The 19,664-nt window shown below is 42.8% G+C and overlaps 2 protein-coding genes across 2 annotated transcripts; one reads left to right on the top strand and one right to left on the bottom strand.

The window, feature by feature from the left end:
• Positions 1 to 452: 452 nt before the first annotated feature.
• LOC133010397 (uncharacterized) lies at positions 453 to 19,327 on the bottom strand. Its single transcript, XM_061077965.1, has 12 exons — positions 19,280 to 19,327; positions 9,000 to 9,067; positions 8,681 to 8,720; positions 7,673 to 7,833; positions 7,439 to 7,520; positions 5,718 to 5,901; positions 5,434 to 5,507; positions 5,207 to 5,283; positions 5,014 to 5,114; positions 4,831 to 4,919; positions 4,603 to 4,746; positions 453 to 2,694 (listed from the first exon to the last, which is right to left on the bottom strand). The coding sequence occupies exons 2-12, from the start codon at positions 9,063 to 9,065 to the stop codon at positions 2,519 to 2,521; spliced, it is 1,194 nt and encodes a 397-aa protein (XP_060933948.1). The 5' UTR covers positions 9,066 to 9,067; positions 19,280 to 19,327; the 3' UTR covers positions 453 to 2,518.
• On the top strand, positions 9,729 to 15,289 carry mmachc (metabolism of cobalamin associated C). Its single transcript, XM_061078032.1, has 6 exons — positions 9,729 to 9,762; positions 9,890 to 10,038; positions 10,452 to 10,649; positions 11,341 to 11,493; positions 11,612 to 11,788; positions 12,713 to 15,289. Exons 1-6 carry the CDS (start codon positions 9,729 to 9,731, stop codon positions 12,893 to 12,895), a joined length of 894 nt encoding a protein of 297 aa, XP_060934015.1. The 3' UTR covers positions 12,896 to 15,289.
• Positions 19,328 to 19,664: the final 337 nt, after the last annotated feature.

Raw genomic sequence — 19,664 nt, 5'->3', positions numbered from 1 at the left:
GACCACAGAGAGACAAGCTCCTCTCCGTAAAATTACACAGACTTTTATTGTTGGAGACAAAACACAAAACATTTCTTTTTACAGATTTACAATGAAGGCATCAGTGCATTGCTGTACTGCAGCACCACTGCACAATACTTGGCAAATGTAATAAAGTGCAGTCAGATTCATCAGTCATTCACAAACAGATCAGCCTTTTCTTCATTAAATGTCTCTTTAACAAGAAGAGCTTTTTAGGAGAGGTTTGTTTAACTACTGCTCTGTGCTAGTTACGGTTTTCTACAAGGTTTTTCTTGTTGCTTATTTTGACAAGATGAGAGATAATCTGACTGGTTGGATGATCTGGAAAGTGTCTCTGGTCACATGTCCACATGCCCAGCCTGTCCATCAGCTAGCCCGTGGCTCTTCGCTGTGGTCTGGGCTTCCCGGGGGTGGGGGGGGGGTGGTCTGGATGCTGAATTATTTAACAGCTCGACACCCGCCTGCAAGCCCGGGACAGTGTGACTCGTGTCAGACAAGACAGCATAAAGGGACTCTTGACAGTCTTAACTGAGTTGTGCATATGTAAAGACATCACAGTGGAGGTGGTGTGGGTGTGTCTATGTAATGTTAATGATTTCCTCTTGGCTCTCACTTCAGATGCATTACCAGGAATTACAATCGTCATCAGTTTCCTTCTGGATTTAAAAGTGCATTATGTCAGGAAGAAACACTCATTAAATATCCATTACTCTGCTACACTGAACAGTGTTGCACTGCATATAGTACACGATTAACACAAATTCAAAGGCAAAAGGTACTGAGTCTTAACACATGTATAACGACTGAACACAAACTGTATATGCCATTATATTAAAGTTAAATGTGTTGTTCTTAAAGGACTTAAGGCAGTACAGGCATACTGTAAGCCCTCACTTTTCAAATCAAAAGCACAGTGATGACTGGCTTCCTTATGGATCCTATTGCAGTTATGGATACACATGAAAGTCGCAAACATTAACCACATCAAACCTTTACCTAACCCAACAATCTGTAATCATAACAAACCTAAGCAGAACTATTTTCAGTCTCGTCCTGCCTAAAACCAAAACCTTGTGGTTTAGCTTGCTATTCACCAAAGCCTCTGCCCTTAACTCTGGTAGGAGCCATAATTTATAATCAGCAACACACAACATGGTGCAAAGGGTGTTTGCTTCTTCGCTGACACAAAGCACTGCCATCCACCACCGTGAAAGGAGACGTTTTCTGAATGTAACTCTCACGGGAGGATGTTGGTTCTTTAAACAGCTGCCTGTCGTTTGTTCCCTGCATCCAACCATCCAGTCAGTACATGCGGGCACAATTCAATTGAGGGAAGGAACAAAGTATATTGACTTAATTATTATTGTACTTAAGTACGTTTTTAATGTATCTGTGCATAGGTAGATCTATTTTCAGGTCTTTTTCACTTTTACATAACAGCAAATACTGTATCATTAAATATGTGTACTTTCTACTAACCCATTTTTACAATGAAATTTGTCGCATGTTCACATTGGTTTTTAAAATATTTTGTAAATTATTTGTAATGAGAGGGGAACTGCTCCAATCAGAGCAGGCAGGCAATATTAGACTTTGCCTCCTTCAGCAGCAACATCTGTGGTGAAGGAACATCTAAAATGGCTTCAGAACAGGCCAATGCATTCAGGAACAGGCCACACTTGGCAAGTACTCATTTAAAAAGGAACACAGTGGGAGATTCACTGTTTGGACACATTCACAATTGCGAAAACTCCTTGGAGTTGCAGCAAAAAGAGGGAGGAAACATTAATTTAGCTGGGGAGATCATGTAATTTTGGTTACAAGACATCGGCGTCAGCACTTATCACCACAAACTCTCTTGACATCTTCGTCTGTGTCTTCTAAGAGTGTGACTCCACTTTTTCACCCAGAGATATTTTTTTTTTTGTTTGGGACGGTTTGTACGGTCATGTGCTAACTAGACTGGGGGAAATAATGATGATGAATATTTAAATAAAAAAGAGAGTGAAGGAGTTAGCATTTTATCAATCTTGCATGCTGCGTTTAGTGCCACTTTGGATGAAACAGTTTCCAGATTTCAAGTTTAAAAAGAAAGTTTGATCCATTGAGATTTTTCCTGAGTCCCTAACATTAATGTTATTTTCACAAATAACTGTTTATACATTTTTGAAAATTCCCCTCACGAAAAAGTACTTTCCCCACTGGTATCAAAGGATTATCACGCATCATACTCAAGCAGTCTGAAAGAGCAACACTAAGTAGGACGACATAATTATATGTTGTTCTATGTATCCGCCACTGTTGCCAAGTCTGCTGCTATGCCTCTCTTTTATTGTGTTCCTCTTCCCTGGGGACAACACAGGAAATTAACCATATGGCTGGTTGTCTAATACAGTTTCTATTTTTAAAGTTTGGGGTTTTGCAACAGAAGCTCTCACCCACATACAAACACACAGGTCAAACCAAATTAAATCAATAAAAAAAATTATAGAACAGGTCAGAGGTCATTAAGACTTAGGTCAGATGCTAAATCTGGTTCCACATTGTAATCAAGGAGATCTTCTTCATCACCACCTTCATCTTCATCATCGTCCTCCAGATCAGATCCTGGACCAGCAAAATCACTCCGTCTGGACTGAACGCTGAGACGCACATGTGGCTTTTGAGGAAGAGCTGGCAGAGGTGAAGAGCAGAGGAGAATAAGTTGCATGTGAGTGAGTGGGTGGGTGAGTGAGAGAGTGTGTGTTTGTGAACGAGAAGGACTGAGTAGCTCTTTGCTGTATTACCATGTGGGATTTTGTTGGACGGTATTCAAATGTTTTCCCATAATGTACTTGTGTGTGCGTGCGGGCGTGCATGTGTCCGTGCGCGTCAAATTAGCCTGGCTGCATGGGCCCAAATCACTCTGGGAAACATTTAGAGCACAGATTGTAATCTCTTCCAGGAACGTCAGCCTGCTCTGAGAGTCTCGGGGGTGAGCAGTGCATGTGCTCACACAGAAACACACACATTCATACACACAAACTGTTTAAATTTAGCAAGTAACAACTGTCTTTGCTGAGAACATGGGGGAGGAAATCAGAATTTTACAGCTTTATCTGAAGAAAAAAAATTGTTTACAGTGAAGCTGTAAAGCCATGATTACAGTTTATTTTATCTTAACCCTTTTCTCTTCCTATAATTATATCACATTTACTTGTGATGTATTTAAAGGAATAATTTCAAATTTGGGGAAATGTGTATTTGCTTTCTTGCTGAGAATTAGATCAAAAGAGTGCATGTCTGCACGGTAATGAAGCTTCTTTCAGGAGAGGGTTAGCTGAGCTTTCCACAAAGACTGAAAAGGGGGAGACAGCGCTTGGATCTGTTCAAAAGTAACTAAGACCCTGTGGTGGTATTAACATCAATCCTGAGTGATCCAGTACAAGTCTGAATGCACCCAAAAACATGATCCTCTTCCTGAGATTCAATTACTCAAACCACATTTGGGGGATTTAAGGTGATGTGGCCACATTGTTTCACTATGAGAAGTGTGAACGCAAATTTCCTGGGTGACATATGAAGAACCGTCTACTCAGCTGAATTCCTCTGACCTGCTACGGTTTCAGCTTTTCCCACTATTCAGTGCCCATATGTGGATTTGTCTGTAGCCACCGCCACAATGTCAACACTGATCTGGGTGTTGACAATCTTTTGCAAATAGAGCAGGGGAGTGAGATGATGGGATCCGATCACTAGACGTCACAGGCAAAAACATTCAGGATTTTAAAACCAGGTGTGAACACTGGTGATCAGATAGCTCAGGACAGATGTTAATACCAGGTCTGAACAGGGGCTGTATCTGCCTCCCAGCACATCTAAAAAGGCAAACTGAATTAAGCAACACATGGAGGTTTTACAGGTGTGTTATGCAGGACTAATTCTTGTCTGGGAGCAGTTACATCCAGTAGTGCTATGACTGTGTTGTTACAGTGGAACTTAGCAGAAGCCCCAGAACACCCGGTAGAGCTGCATATTTCTTCTAATCTAAACCTGAGTAAGGATCCTGAATAAGTGCATGTCATAAATGTCAAGCTGCTCTTTCGACTAACAGTGGTAAACACAGACGGGTGATCTCCACAGTGAGTCAGAACTACTGGGATGAGTCAGAGCAAAGGTTGAGCCAGATGTGTGGGAGAGGAACAGGAGAGGGGGGGGGGGTCTACATGTCTCATCCTGCTAAAACTGTCATCAGTGTGTGTACCCATCTGGTGACCGCGTAACCTATTCTGCTGGAGTGTGTGATCCTATCGTCAGAACATGTTCCTGTGTTTGTGTGTGTGTAGGTGGGATAGACGGCTTGTGAAAATGATAACAGATGTTGCACAAAGTAACCAAATCAACTGTATTTATATAGAGATGCCCATGACTTATAAACCACTCAAGGGGCTTTACAGTACAAACCAGGTTCACACATTCATACAGCGCTACTATATGCTGCGCTTTTTCTATCACACACCACACACACTGCATGGACAGACACCAGGAAGTGACTTTCTGGTTGGTGGACAACCCGCTCTGCCTCCTGAGCCACATCCTTACCCGAGTCTTTGTCATCCAGCCACGAAAGATCATCTGAGCTGACCTCAGCCAAGCTCGGGGTCGGACTGAAGTCCTCAGAGTCAGAGTCTGGCTCTTCCACTCTGACTCCCCTACTGTGTCTGGGGAAAGACACGGGTGACGCCCCTGAATCACACAGGAAAACGTGGTTAAATTGATTTGTTAATCGATTATATTGAGTCAGTTTGTGCGTGTGTTACAGAGACTTGCCTGATGTGTCCACAGACAGTAGAGGGGTTGGTTCATGTTCTTGAAGGGTAAGACTCCTGACCTCGTCTTTCAGCTCTGACACAACTGTTCTGTTGGAACAAGTTTAACGCAACACATGTAATCCACCAAAAGGAGAGACACAATTCGAGAAACACACATTTGTGCACACACTCACACATTTACCTGATCTGGCGGACCTCTTGCTGTGTGTGTGAATACTGAGAGACAGTTTTTGCCAGATCAGTGCTGTGAGTTCTGTAGCTCTCTGTTAGCTCCTCCAGTGTCTGAACAGAACAAACAAATGAAAGGTTAAGGACCTCAAAGACTACAAATCACAAATCACAAACACAAGCTGCATGTTCTATTGTGTGTGCACCTTGCAGCTGCGTTCGTAGTGTCTCATGGTCTCTCTGGCCTCTGCCTGCTGGAGGAACACGTCCTCCTCCTGTCGCCCTGTCAAACAGAAGAAGAAAGAGCCGACACCGTGAGCAAGACTGTACTTGTCTTTTGCTTGACAGGCCAGCGCAGAGCTCAGGACATGTGGAGTCCCGCAGAATCAATGCGAAGACATGATGCACGTGTGTTTGCCCTCGTGCGACTCACTTAACCGTGTTTTCAGCTGGTCCACCTCCCTCCGCAAGTGTTCCAACTCCTCTCGGCGAATCTTTGAGTTGAAACTGAGGGGTGAGAAAAAGAGAAATGATGACAAAACTGATGTGTCGTTTCCCCCTCTTTCATACCCGTCTTCCCAAAAAATGAAAATGTCACTCAAACGTCGTAATAGCGAACTCTTTTTGAATTACATTATTTTGAATTTTGAGTGCAAATGTTTTCATATCAATCACGAGTTTCAAAGTCTGCAGTTACGCCCCACAACCCCAACGCACCTCTCCTCTAAGTTGCCTAGCGACGTGGCTCTGGTGATGTGTCCTCGCAGACTGCTAAGCTCACGTCCCACCTCTCTCCTCCACTGCTCCATCATTCTATCTGCTCCTGGACTTTGTCCCCTCTGTGGTTTCTCCCTCTCTCTTTCACTCTCCCTCAGGTCCTCACGCAAGCTGTGAACCTCCTCTGGAAAAGAAGAGAGCTTTCTTTGAGTAAGAGTTTTCTTTCCCCTCCTGTAGTTACCTTGTGGGCAAATCCTAATTATTTATTAAAAGTTCTAATTATTAATGAATCCTCTCTTTTGCAGTTTCACATAGTAGGGGTTCGGATGGTGAGCAGAGAAGGCACAGAAGAGTGAGCTCTGGTGGGAAAGTCTAGTGAGAAACAGTGATGAGGCAGTATTTTATAGATAAATATATAATTCTAGCATATTTACAGCTTGATTTATTCATCTGGCAGGCACTTTCTACACAATGTACAAATGAGGAACAATGCAAACCACATCAAAAAGTAAAAAATATGACATCTTAGCATAACATAAATAAGTCAGACATATAAATAGGCTAATAAACCTGCAAGCACTCATCTCTTCCAAGTGCTGTTAGTGCTGATGGTTACCAAAACTGAGACCATATCTTCCTGGGAATCCACTTTTATGGATGGGTGGTGTACTAACAGCATTGTTCCCTCATTCATCATCAACAGCTGAAATGTCTATCTGCAAGGCACCCAACCTCTCATGTGTATGTGCGCACTGCTCCAAGTGTCTGTTTGTGTGTTCACAGGGGTCACATGTCCTGTATGGGTAAAACTCACTTTGGTAATCAAAAATAATTCTTCCTATTGAAGTGAGGATCCTGGGAGGTTTCACTCTTCTCTACCTGATGACAATCTAAGTCAAACAATCATAGCAGAAATAGAATTAAATGTATTAAATGCAATTTAAATATAAGTATTTTGGTTTTATCCCACAAACCATGACCATCTGCAACATTAAAACAGATGGAATGCACTATGCAAACCTGCAAGTTCTTTCATGACAGTTTTCTTTGTTTACTGTGATTAAACTAATCAATTCAGTTATTTTATATGCAAACTGTAAGAGGAATAAAAGGCTTAAAGCTAGAGGTTGCATACAGTTTAAAGCCAACTTACAGAGCAGAGCTAACCAAGAAGGAGGAGTGTTTGGTGATGAATGGTAAAGTTAGAGCGGATACAAATGTATGTGATGGACTATAATTCATTTAAACTCTAATATAAATAAATTCAACAGTGATTTGGATCAGTTTAAGATAAAGAGGGACCATATTAAAAATGAGCAATCATCATGAGTGACTTTTACTTTGTCAAAGACTTAAAATCAAAGAACTGTAAATTAACCTGTATTAAACTGGATTTGTCCAAACTGTTTCTCAACTAATTCTCTGAATTAAAAAATGTAATACATTTTGGAATCAGACATGTCAATAATCGTGTGGTTATGATTTATTTAGGCATAAATAATGTATCTATCCCCTTAAGAACTTTAAATTCTTTGTTTATTTTTCATGCGTGACCTGTCGACCTTGTTTGGGTGTAACTTGGTTAAACAGCGATGAACTGGATAAGAGCTCCAGCTCCTTTCTTCTACTCGACGATAACAGGAGTCAGGTGTTGCTGTGTTTTTTTGAGGATAACGTGACTCAGTAAAAAAGGAGGTAAGCAGCCATGGGTCAGCAGTTACCTTGAAGTGTCTGGATGTGACGTTGTTGGGACTGTCGCTCCTTTTCCATGTCATGGAGTTTCTTGGTGAGAGAGTCAATCGCCTTGCGAAACATTAGAAGCAGAAATGTTGAACTCTGCCAGAGCTAACGCACCAAAATACATCACATAAATGCAGCAGCTACTTGATCTTGCACATCCGGCTTGATACGACAAATGGTTGCACACATGCTTGAGCGGACAAATAATCAAACACCTGGCTCTGCATCTGTAGTTGAGACTGGAGAGCAGCCACGTCTGCCCATTGCACACCGGAACTGAGCGAGGGGGATGGCTGTCGGGGAAGAGGGGCTCGGGGGGGAAGAGCGGGAGGGTCCAAATCGGAATCACGTATCCACTCCCTCGCAGGAAACAAATCTGGAGAGGAAGAGGAATATGCAAGAGGTTTTCCACAAAGTGCTCAAATCAAATCAAATGAGTTTAAACCACTGTCCCTACCTCAATCTATAATATATTGTGAATCCTGACTAATGTGTTATTCATGCTTTTATTTATTCTCGTCTCGATCATTGCAATGCACTTTACTCAGGTATCAGTCAGGGCTCCCTACACTGTCTCCAGTTGGTCCAAAATGCTCTCACTCAAAATTAACGGAACAAAGAGGCACAAGCATATCACCACTGTGCCAGCATATCACCGGATAGCTTTCAAATTGATTTTAGAATTTCATTACACACGGCCTAGGCCCAGAGTACATTTCAGCATTATCTAGGTGGTGTGTGCCCTCCTGGCTGCTGAGATCTGCAGATGGAGCCCTGCTGGTCCCTCCCAGGTCTCAGAGTGGGACACAGGGAGAACAAGCTTTTGCTATTAAAGCCATTTGAAACTCTCTTTAGCTTATTTTAAATCTCGTCTCAAAGCCTTTGTCTTTTTCAAAGCTTTAGGGAATGATTGATTTGCATTTATTTATCCTGTTTTTATTTGTTTTATTTTTACTGCTTTATCTCTACTGTGACTAATGTCCTATTAGTCAACTACATTGTCTGTTTTATAATATTTTGGGGTTTTACTTCTTGTTCTTAGGCACTTTGTTACATTGTTAAGAAAAGGGAAATGGAATAGAGAAATATACATAGATAGAAATTTACAAAAATTATAGCCTTTTTATTCTGTTGTCTACCTCATTCTCACTATGAGTAACGAGTGGGTTATTTTTGTTATTACAGACAAAGTCAGATTCACTGATGTGGAACAGTTCACCCACTTTCTCCTTTGGAGAATTTCCCTGGTGACGTCAGTCTCTCCTGGGGACAAAAACATGATTCAGATTCAGAGTGTTGTACTTTCCCAACCTCGCAACAACAGTCCCCCTTTTAAATGTGGAGCAATCCTGCCATCTACAGACAGCTGCAATAACAACAAATGTACAGCAGACTACAGCACCCCAGGCTCCTGGGTGTTTGAAGGGTATACCAAGGGTTTGGTATATGAATGTCACTGTTGTAAAACGAAAATCCCTCTGTGCACTTTAAACATATGATAACTGTAATTTCCTACAACACCATACCATGAGAAGCACTCACCCTCATCTTTGCTACGCTGCCATCTGCCACTGACAGGATAGAGCTCAGCTGAGTGTCCCAGTTCATGTCTGTCTAAACAAAAAAAAGGGGGAGACACATAAACTGAAGTTGTCAAACCCACATTTCATTCAGGGTCAGTCGTTCATTTTTGATCCAAGGTGCAAAGCGACGTGTCAGAGAGTGTTGAGCTGCCTGTGGTGGGAGGCGATACACCAAACACCAGCAGTAACTTTAGACGGGTGTTGTCTAATGGCTGGTTGGTGAGGCAACCAGCTAGCCGAGATCTCACACACTTTATGGGGAGTTACATAGCAGCAGGGTGTTAGCGTGTGTGTGGAGGCTGATTGAATGCGTCTGATGAATGAGTCCCACTGGGGAACAGCTGTACACAGTCTCCAGGAGCAGATACACATGTGATTCAGAGCAGGAACCTCCGTTAACCCCATAACCCCGGGGACAAAAACGTAGCTAAACATGTAAACACACAACGAGGCTTTGCAAACGTAAAGAAGCCACTTACATAAGCGAGTTCTAGTAGCATACACTGTAACACACTGAAGTCTGTATGTGTTTTATTATAATGTACACATGTCGTTAAACATGTAAACACACATGTGATAATGTTTGAACCAGCTGGACTAACCTCAGCGAGCTACTCACAGAAAACCCAGCGAGCTGCCATCCGACTTTTTTTAAATCCAGGACCCCATAACGGCGACGTGATTGCGTATGACGTCGCCGCCGGTGTCTTCTGGGTATTGTAGTAAGTGGTAACGCTACTCTTGGCTCTTCAGTCACGAAACTACAGATGAATTTCTACAAGACAAGTTTCATTTTGTGATGTTTCATGTTTACCCATTCTTTTTTTTATCTGGATCTGGTTTCTGAAGACGGAGACGCAAAAGAACACCATTACCCACAATGCCTCGCTTTGTGTTCACACGCAGAAATGGCGGCCACCTCTCGGAACGTGGAGAGTGTCACAGGGCTTCTAGAGAACTCTTTATCTACACTGGGATTTGAGGTTTACCCTCTAAAGGTATTATTGAAGCACTTTTTTATATATGTAGCTGTTGGTGATGAGAGGGGGTTTCAGGTTGTGCAAATAAAATGCAGTACATCCCATAATATTAAAATAAGGTTATTTAATCAGCTGATTAAGTGTTTATGTCCCGTCTACCCACGTTGTTTATTTATATGGTGATGTTTAACATGAAGACATGTTTTATGGTCAGGTAAAGTTTAGATTAAGGATAGGCTAAGGGCAAGACAGGTAGTAACCATGATTAAGGTAGGGAGGTAAGATGTGAATTATGGTTAAGGTCAGGGTTAGACTCTCTCTCTATCTCGCTCACACTCTCATTCTCACCCTCTCACCCACTATCTCTCTCTTTCTCTCACTCTTACTCTCACACTCACTCCCTCTGACACTCTTTCCCACTCTGTCCTCAGGTCGGCTGGTATAACTCGCTGCTGCCTGCCTCACTGCGGCTGGCCTCTCCAGATGACAGCCTGGCTCTGGTGGTGCTCAGCACTCCTGCCATGTTTGAACGAGCCTTCCTGCCGTTCATGGAGGAGAGGGGCTGTCAGGGAGTGACAGACCCCATAGACCAGTGTGTCAAACACTGTGTCACTACAGCTGTCTCACAGGTGAGTGTTATGGAGGGAGACAGACACTCTTCATCGTGGCTATATATCCTGATCCTGTAAGTTGTCCGAAATTTTAATTGAATGTCAAATAAACAGATTGGAGATTTCATGTTTTGGTTATAAAAGTTTAACACAGCCATAACACAATCAACCTACTGTACAATTATGTAAAAATCCAGAAAACCAATAAAGTAGTAGCTGCAAGATAGATAATCTCTAGGGGTTAATTTCTTCATATGGTGTTTATCATTGTACGGCTCAAACCCAAGCAGACATAGGATTGTCACTTAGCCCGATTGATATGGATTTAAGGGGCCTATGCCAATACTGATATTAGTTAGTAAACAATTTCAGATGCTGCTTTATTGGCAGATTTGTATATTTAAAACATTTGGCAATGATCCCTAAGAGGTCCTTATCAAACCCATATGACAATGAAATGTAAATGAGGCATGGTATTTTAAAGTTTAACCATAAACATCATAAAAATATATATATATATATATATATATATAAAGAAAACACAAATAAAAGCAAATATATACAAATTTCATATCGGTGAAAAGCTCATAGCCGCCGATTTTCTAGACCAATAAATGGATTGGACTAAAACTGCAACTGTAACTATATACATGATCAACTTATCATGCAACACCTGAACTTTTCCCGCCCCTCCCTCTTTGCCCCGCAGTGTTTCCCAGGACAGACGCTGGATGTGAGATTCGACTACGAGCTGCTTCCCAGCAGGAAACCAAAGTTCTTGGCGCAGACTGCAGCTCACGTGTCTGGAGCAGCTTTCTACTACCAACAGTCTGACGTCACAGAGCATCCCTGGGCTGAAAGAGTAATGCTTATGTTTGTGGATTCTCATTGTTTGCTGCATAGATAACTGTCATCACTTTGTGGATTAGCGTATCCCTCCTCACATGATTTTTTGCGTGTCTCCCTCTGTTTACCCACAGAAGATGTTTGGTGTGTGCGTGCATCCCAGGTTCGGGGGCTGGTTTGCCATCAGGGCTCTGCTGGTGTTTGGAGATGTGACTCTGGGCTCCGAGGTGGTGCAGCCTCCTCCTCCTGACTGCGTGCCCACCAGAGAGGGAAGGATACAGCTGCTGGAGGCTTTCAACCTCCGCTGGCAGGTATAGCACCTCAGCCATTTATTATACCTATTGCACACGCAGTACTCCAAATAGACACCAGGGATTTATACCAAAGACCAGCAGATAGATAACCTTTAGATTACAGGCCACCCGTGCGTTGAAGGTTTCGTTTTCCTGTGAGGATTTGTTTTCTGTTCACTTTCTACTCCACTGGAGGGGAGATGAGAATCAGGAAAACTTATGTCTTCTCTATTATGATTATGAGTTTTCTACGCTAAAACCCTGAACATATTCCAACCAAAAAACAATAAGTGCGTGTGGTGTTAATCATATTTATCTTTTGAACATGTTTTTTACATTTTGAGCCCCATGGTCACAAGTCTTAAAAAATATTTTAAACATTTCTGTTCAGGTAAATATTACGATTCACAAACTCTTTTTCTTCTCTGCAAATGTAATCTGGACTTAAAGAAAATAGGATTTGAATAAATACATTTACCTAGAATTTAACACAGCATTAATTTATATTCATGTAATTAAGTACTGTAAATGATCAGACACACAAAATCAGTGAACTTGTGTGGTAACTGATAATTCAACAATAATGTCACAGCCCTTAATTTAAAAATACTGTATATATTCATTATCATTTTGGTAATTTTTAAGGACTGTAATATATTTAATTTTCTCCTAAAAACAAAAAAAAATGGCGAGTTTGAATTTGAGGCTTATACATGTTTAATATGTCAAAATACTACTGTACTATTACAGTCTTAAATACATTTAGTTAGATCTTAAGTATGTCTGTTCATTTAACGCTACTTCCGTTGTGCTTTAAAATTGGTTATATTTGTTGCGAGAAATGTTTTGGCAACATGTTTAGTTTGTGATGTCTCTATGTGTCTGAGCATCTTAAGTCAAATCAATGAGTCATTACATCTTGTGTCTAATTGTTATCACCAGGACTGGAGCTACAGAGACATCATCCCTCCCGTCCAGACCTACTCTCAGAAACAGAGGGACTACTTTTCCACTCCCCCAGCTCAGCGCTTTGCTCTGCTCAGGAGTTGGGGCCTCCTGCCGAAGGAGGACCACCAATCTGAAAGCAACTCGTACGCACAGAGCGAGGAGGGCGGACACGGCTGAGAGAGAGGAACAGCGGCAGCATGGACGTACAGACGAGTGAGAAATTAACGGAAACATTTGCAGAGATACAGGATGACAACACTCCCATCCAAAGGTCACGAGGGGTCAGTGAATAGTGGGATGATGATGAGGAGTATGAAAATTATGTGAATCATATGCTCTGGCATTCAAAGTCACCAGATCTCCACCCATGGTCGATTTTCCACCGACATGTTAAACAGCGTTCTGTATCAACACCATCAGAACACAGAACGAGTGCTGTCTATCTGTCTGGTAGAGTCCAGACACTTGTAGCATAATTTCCAAGGTGAACTGAAGCTGTTCTGGGAGCTTGTGGTAGCCCAACACCTGACTAAGATTCTGTAAAGCTGCTTTAAGTCATACTCTAATATTTTTTCCAGAGGAGGTGCGTCTGTGCAGAAAACCTCCCACTGCGTTGTGCATTTGTGATGGGCAAAGTGTGGGTAATGTCTGGACCTAATTCTCCAGGTTTTACCCGCAGGTCATGTCTGAAAACAGCCTATGTTGCCTTTTTGTTTTAATTTGCCACCCGTCTTTATTTCTCATTTACTATGAGAACAAACCTCCACTGCTTGTCAGACTTGTAATGAAATTTTGTTTGAACCCGATCGATCAGCTGCATATTGAGACCAGAGCTAAGATGCTGATCTAAGCTGATCTTAAAGGTTATGTGAAAGCTATTTTGTTGTATGTGGGATACTTTTCAGGGATCTGTGTAAGAATGGTTATTCACACTACTTCACACTGAGTAATATTTGCCTGAATAAAAGGCAACTCCTTTCATTGTGTGATGTCATGAAATCATGACTTTACCATTCATATGAAATCAATGGTCAGGGCCTTGTTGCTGTTCCTTTAAAAAGACAGTTAACAGATGAATATAATTTCTATTTGAGTACAATGTTTAAAATATTTTGTTGAAATGTGGGGAATGTTAAGAAATCTAGATTTGATCTTATTTCGAGAACCAGTCTTGTGGGGAAAAAAACCTGAGGAAACATTTGTTCTGTCATGTGCTACAATATTTTGAAGAATACACTTTATTAAAACTGTAGATGTTTATGTAGAAGGATTTTATTCACCATATTGGATTGTGAATAATAGTAAAACTATAAATATATTTAAACAAGAGAGGCGTGTGACTCAATGGATGTGATTTTAAGAAATGTTAAACACCATCAAGTAAGTATGGCTAAATGTAAGAAAGTTCAGCATTTAAACAAAATGTAAATCAATGATTGCCGCTCTAAGTAAAGAACTTTTAGAAGATAATTACAGAAATTTTTATAAAGATTTTTATGATCTTACCATAGATTGTACATAAAGATGGACGACACATCTCCACTTCCTTCCACCATCCAGAAATGAAGCAGAAATATCCAGGGTACAAACGCTGCAAATTTGCAAATTTGGAGCAAGAGTCTGCTCAGTTGTGACACACATGCTCGGCCAATCACGAGCCACTCTCGGCTGTCAATCATTAAGTTCACCCTGTTTGTATAGCATCAAATTAAAACCAAAGTTGCCTGAAAAATGAACACGTGAACAAATATCGGTGTGAAGCTCCCTAAAATGACACAAACCATCTTTGAGTAAAAACATATTTCACATTTGCTTTGGGCCATGTCCTATGTCAACCACTAGGGGGCGATCAAGATGCTTTGGCTTCACTTTGTGTAGCTGTCATGTCGTCATTATTGCGTATGGTTCATAGCACCCCTTCTGTTAGCTATCAAAGCAGGTACTTTACAATAGTAGTAGTATAATTACTAGTTAAATAGAGTTTAATTTGCATGTGTACTAGTTATTTTGTGAATACAAATGATTTGTGTTGTCCATCAGTCTATTTATCTAAACTTGTTATTGTCTCAGTTGTTTTGTATTCAGTTCTCCAGACAAACGTTTTGATGCATTATAGATGTGAGCTGCCTCTGCCCCGGTGCAGCCTGGTGACAGACTAATGACTTTCAACTGGGACTGCCCCCTTCTGTCACTGGGTCAGCACCCACACCGTCACCCAGGTTTCTCATGAACACCTAAAAGCTGCATCCAACCACCAGTGGACGTGCACTGAGCAGCTCTCCGGGCAAGTGAGGGGTTAACAGTAGCTCTGCAGTAGATATTCACAGCTGGTCATGTCTGTAGTTACTCCTCTAGATGTCGCTCTTGTCTTGATAATGCAGGTTGTGCCTTTGTGCTGCTGTATCTGTACTCTGTACTTAGAAAAAGTTAAGTAGGGACTCTGCAGATATCCTGCATCACATTTTAGACAATACCATCTACACACTGTTACACAGCCCATAGATCTTACACTGTATTCAATTGGTAGATTAGTTCTAACTCTCATTAAACGTGCAAAATTTGCAGAAGTCATCCTGCGGTTCTGCGTTTGCTTCAGTTCACATATTCTGTCCCTCGCAACACTCCATCTCTCTTCCAATGCACTCCTCTCCTCACCCTACTCACCCCCCACCATGCCATACTGTCTATCTGCGTACTGAATCAGCATTTTGGGGCAGTATGCCGCAGGCCTGCAGTGAGAGGCAGAGGATTGTGCTAATTATTCTCCCACAGATACTTGATTTGGCCCCCGTCCCCTTATGTTGCTCTTTTCCTCCTCTCATTCTTTCTCTCTCTCTCACTCTCTCTCTCTCTTCGGATTTGCAGTTAACATCTGGACTCTGCAGATCAACTCTCAGTCCCCAGGATTCTTACATATCCATATGACATATCACATCATGACTCTTACCCTTCATTTTCAATTTCCCTTCAGTTTCTATTCGTATTGCATTACAGTTATGAGAGATAAGATAACTACACATGACTTAAAGATGATCATCCTGAATGGATGCGTTTTGCAAACTATATTTTCCAGAAGCAATTTACCAAATAAAATATGTTCAGCACAAACCTACACTATTGTGTTTTTTCTGCATCCATTTAAACCCAGAGGTTTATAATGTTCCTCTGAACTTCTGACAGTCATTCACCGGGTCTGCACATCTCTGACTCTGTGGGCGAGGAGGCTGTAAGATTTATCCTCAGAGGTGAGTGGTGTTTATCTGCAGCTGGGGAGTACAATGATATTACACTGCATGTCAGAGATGAAGCAGTTAGACATAAAGAGTCAGGTGAGGCAGAGAGCCGCCCCGTTCCACTCTGTGTACTGTCCTGCAGTTTTCTCCACAGTGCAGCTTCAGCTCTGGCAGACAGAGCTACTCTGCTGAGCTCTCACGGTTACTGCAGAGGCTGGTTTGCACTTCGACTGTTGTGGAAGTCAAAGGGTTACCAGCTCTTATACCACTTGATAATATAACAGTTTACTCTACACGATGCAAATAAAAAGCCAGTGAGACATTAATCAAGAACATATCAAGTTACATTAAATGTGTATATCCCATATTCACAAATCACAATTTATCTGATAGGGCCTAACCAAGGTGCGAAATCCTCTGTCTTTAGTCCTCGACCAGAGTTGGTAGAAACTTTGAACAAGAATAAAACATTTAGATACGTCAGGGGCAGTCACGTAACGGATCCGTCTCCCAGAGAGAAGTGCAATAGATGCTGTGTGCAACAGAGCACATCAATAACATAACAATATTTACAACATTCATGAGAAAAGACAGTGTCTAAATAGAAAAGTTTATCAATGCTTAAAGTATTTATACAAAAGGAAAAGTCTGACAGAGATTAAGGGAGCAATTGTAATGATAATTGTAATGATAGGTATAGTCAGTATGGGTTTAAGGGAGTAGGTTATATTGTATATTTAAGAAATCTAGTTATCATAATCTATAACTCCTCCAAGAGCCTGTGACCCAAGCATTTCATTGCAAGCGACTGCTTAAAGGGACTCTTACCTTTGTTGCATTTGAGAATTACAGCACATTCGAATCATCCCGCCTTCCTCCAATGCCCCACCCCCTCGTTCCCATCCGCGGTGTTTTTTCTTTTGTTTTTCCCCCTGGGAGCGGCTGTTTCAGTACGCCGTGGACCACTTTGGTCTGCCATCGTCAGTCGCTACGGTCGCTACTCGCTACTGTCTGCCGTGGAATCAAAACGTAAGTTATGACCATAACTATGGATCTATGAGACCGACCGATGACCGTCACCACGGTCTTAACACGAATGATGTCCTCATCTCCCTATCCTCGAGACCAAATATCAACAATGTCACGTGAGTGACCTTAAGGGGGCTGGGCTCACCGCCCATAAAGCTCCCCGGTGAGCGTGGCCGCCTCCTCCTTGTCTGAACGCCTCAGCCCGTTCTGAGTGACAAAAGAGGGTGACGGTCATCGGTCGGTCTCATAGATCCATAGTTATGGTCATAACTTACGATCTATTTCGACCTCCCTCAGACCGTCACCACGGTCTTAACACGGATGACTAGTATCATCAGGGTCGCGAAAAGTTCTCCTAAGAGCTGCCAATAAAATGGCGAGTGCATTGCCCGAGCGGGCTGCTCGTGTGGCTGCATTATAAGTCCGAGACACCAGTCGGTCTGACTTATCACACTCTTTCAGGGGACAGCGTGGATTGGTGGTTACCCGCTCTGGACCCAGAGATGTTAAGGCTGCCATCTCCCGCTCAACTGGAGGCATATCCCCCATACCTGTTTCAGGAGCATACTGATTCTTAGTCAGTCTCCGGCAACCTGCATTGAACTGAGGTGCCCCACTTGGGATGTTCCATGCTTTCCTGAGCATGTGCAAATAGTCACCAGCCACAGGTACAGTAACTGATTGCTGGGTCTGAGTGATGGCGGCCCAAATCCCATCCATTGGAGCAGGAGCCTCAGTTGGAACATTGAGCCCCACAATCTTTGCCGCACTTGAAACCTTTGAGATGACGTCCATGGGTGAAGGCTCACTTTCACCCATGTTGCTGAGGTTGGACGCCCCCTCACATTGTGTGGATTTAGGCTGTTTTAGCCCAGCAGCACCCTCAGACTGCCCATCACTTCCAAAAAGGGAATTTTGAGCATAGAGAGAGAGAATGTCAGGGTGAACCACATTCTCCTCCTGATAGGAGGGTAACCTGTCCGGGGAGGAGTGCCCATGCCTCGATGCCCTAGCTGTTGTGGCCGGGTACTGGGCCTCAACTCTACCCAACCTGTCTGACAGACCACGTATGGCCGCTAGGATTTGCAGCTGAGTGTCATCATGCTGACCAGCTGGGTTCTGTGAAGGTTTTGGAGCCTGTGTCTCTCTTGAGTCCCGCCTGCGAACAGGGGTGTGCTCATGCCCACGTTTTCGGGGGGCTTTCCTTGAGGTGTGTCCCCTTTCATTTAGTTTGGCTGGTAGAGGCTGCACGGCCCCAGCACGAACAGACTGCTCCACCCATCTGGCTCTTTTAACACGCTCCTCCACAGGCAGTTCCACTGCTGCCACACAGGGGTTCTCAATAGCATCCATTAAATGTGCCATGCCCAAACAAGTCGGGCATTCACGGTGGCCATCTCGGGGATCCATGATACCCCGGCAATAATGGCACAAATGTGAGGACATTTCTGTGTTACTTTTGTGTTTTAAGAATAAATATATAAACAACAGCGCCCAGCAGCTACGGATAGCTGGTAAAGGGGATCTTATAAACAGGCTAATCAAAGCTGGCCAATATCCCATAAAAAGAAGGAAGGGGTGAAATAACTAATTCACCTGAAAATGGCCACTGTATGCCTGCAATGGCAGAAAACAAGGGGGGTGGGGGGGTGGAGAGAGAACAACATCCCAGCCACTGCGAACAGGGCTTTAAGGGAAACAAAATAGCACCTACAAAGGGTGATAACCAATAACCAACTGTATTTTATACAGGGAACACAGGTAAACAATCCCACCTGCTGCGCACAGAGGTGAAAAGGGGACACTACCTGGCCTCAAACACGGTTTATTTATTCATTTTTGAAAGGCAAATAAACGTGAAAAGGTTGGCTTTAACTCACCTCCACTCACTGTGCGCGAACGCACGAGGGGGAGTTGGAGAAAACCCCACTCCCTGCGGACAGCGAGTTACGGGGTGAAGAGGGGGGGGCACCCCCGATCCAAATCAGTTTTAAGGGATAGATTATTTATTGATTAAGCTTCCCAACTTTTCTACTCACTCCTGTAAGAGAACAAACTCTGTATGGACACAAACAGCACGAGATAAACAACACTTACCCAAAGCTGTGAACATGAGTAGTTAGTACCAGGTGCAGCTAATTAAGCTGCCTGAAACAAAGAGCAGAGCTTAACACATGCAGTGTAGCCCTCTGCCTCACTTTTAGAGAAGGGGAAAACCACAAACAATCCTCAGGGACACAAGGCGCCTGCACAAAAGTGTCGGATTGATAAAAGTGGAGTCCCAAAATATCTTACTTACCTGTCGGTCTCGGATGAGGCGAGTGAAGAAAAGAGGAGGCGGCCGCGCTCACCGGGGAGCTTTAAGGCCAATTTATGCATCTCCGTTTCTTCTATTACGGACAGATAAGACCGCCCTATCCGTCGTGAAACACCCTCTCCGAATGCTTCGTACAGCTTTTCGTACACGTCTGATTTTTCTAACTATCCGTCTTCATGTTTGAGACCCGACGGACCGCTCTTGGCTGTGATTGGTCCGCGAACGACATCATTTCCGTATGACGTAATTTCCGTATTTCCGGACCTCAAACTTCCTGTTTACTTCCTGTTTACTTCCATGTAGCATCAAACCCAAACACAACTATGATTCTACGATTAATGTGACGTGTGTGTTAAGCCAGCGGAGT

The sequence above is a fragment of the Limanda limanda genome, chromosome 9 (assembly GCF_963576545.1).
Source record: "Limanda limanda chromosome 9, fLimLim1.1, whole genome shotgun sequence".
NCBI lineage: Eukaryota > Metazoa > Chordata > Actinopteri > Pleuronectiformes > Pleuronectidae > Limanda > Limanda limanda.
Note: the sequence above shows the minus strand (reverse complement) of the source record. Positions and strands in the feature narration are given on the sequence as shown.

What these genes read in the sequence shown, in the direction of transcription:
- mmachc (XM_061078032.1), top strand. Translation starts at nt 9,729, where the DNA reads ATGACGTCGCCGCCGGTGTCTTCTGGGTATTGTA. An exon ending in GGTGTCTTCTGGGTATTGTA is followed by an intron (nt 9,763 to 9,889) that starts GTAAGTGGTAAC and finishes TGGTTTCTGAAG; the next exon opens with ACGGAGACGCAAAAGAACAC. An exon ending in TTGAGGTTTACCCTCTAAAG is followed by an intron (nt 10,039 to 10,451) that starts GTATTATTGAAG and finishes CTCTGTCCTCAG; the next exon opens with GTCGGCTGGTATAACTCGCT.
- LOC133010397 (XM_061077965.1), bottom strand. Translation starts at nt 9,065, where the DNA reads ATGAACTGGGACACTCAGCTGAGCTCTATCCTGTCAGTGGCAGATGGC. An exon ending in GAAATTCTCCAAAGGAGAAA is followed by an intron (nt 7,834 to 8,680) that starts GTGGGTGAACTG and finishes CTTCCTCTCCAG; the next exon opens with ATTTGTTTCCTGCGAGGGAG. An exon ending in TCACATCCAGACACTTCAAG is followed by an intron (nt 5,902 to 7,438) that starts GTAACTGCTGAC and finishes CTTCTTTTCCAG; the next exon opens with AGGAGGTTCACAGCTTGCGT.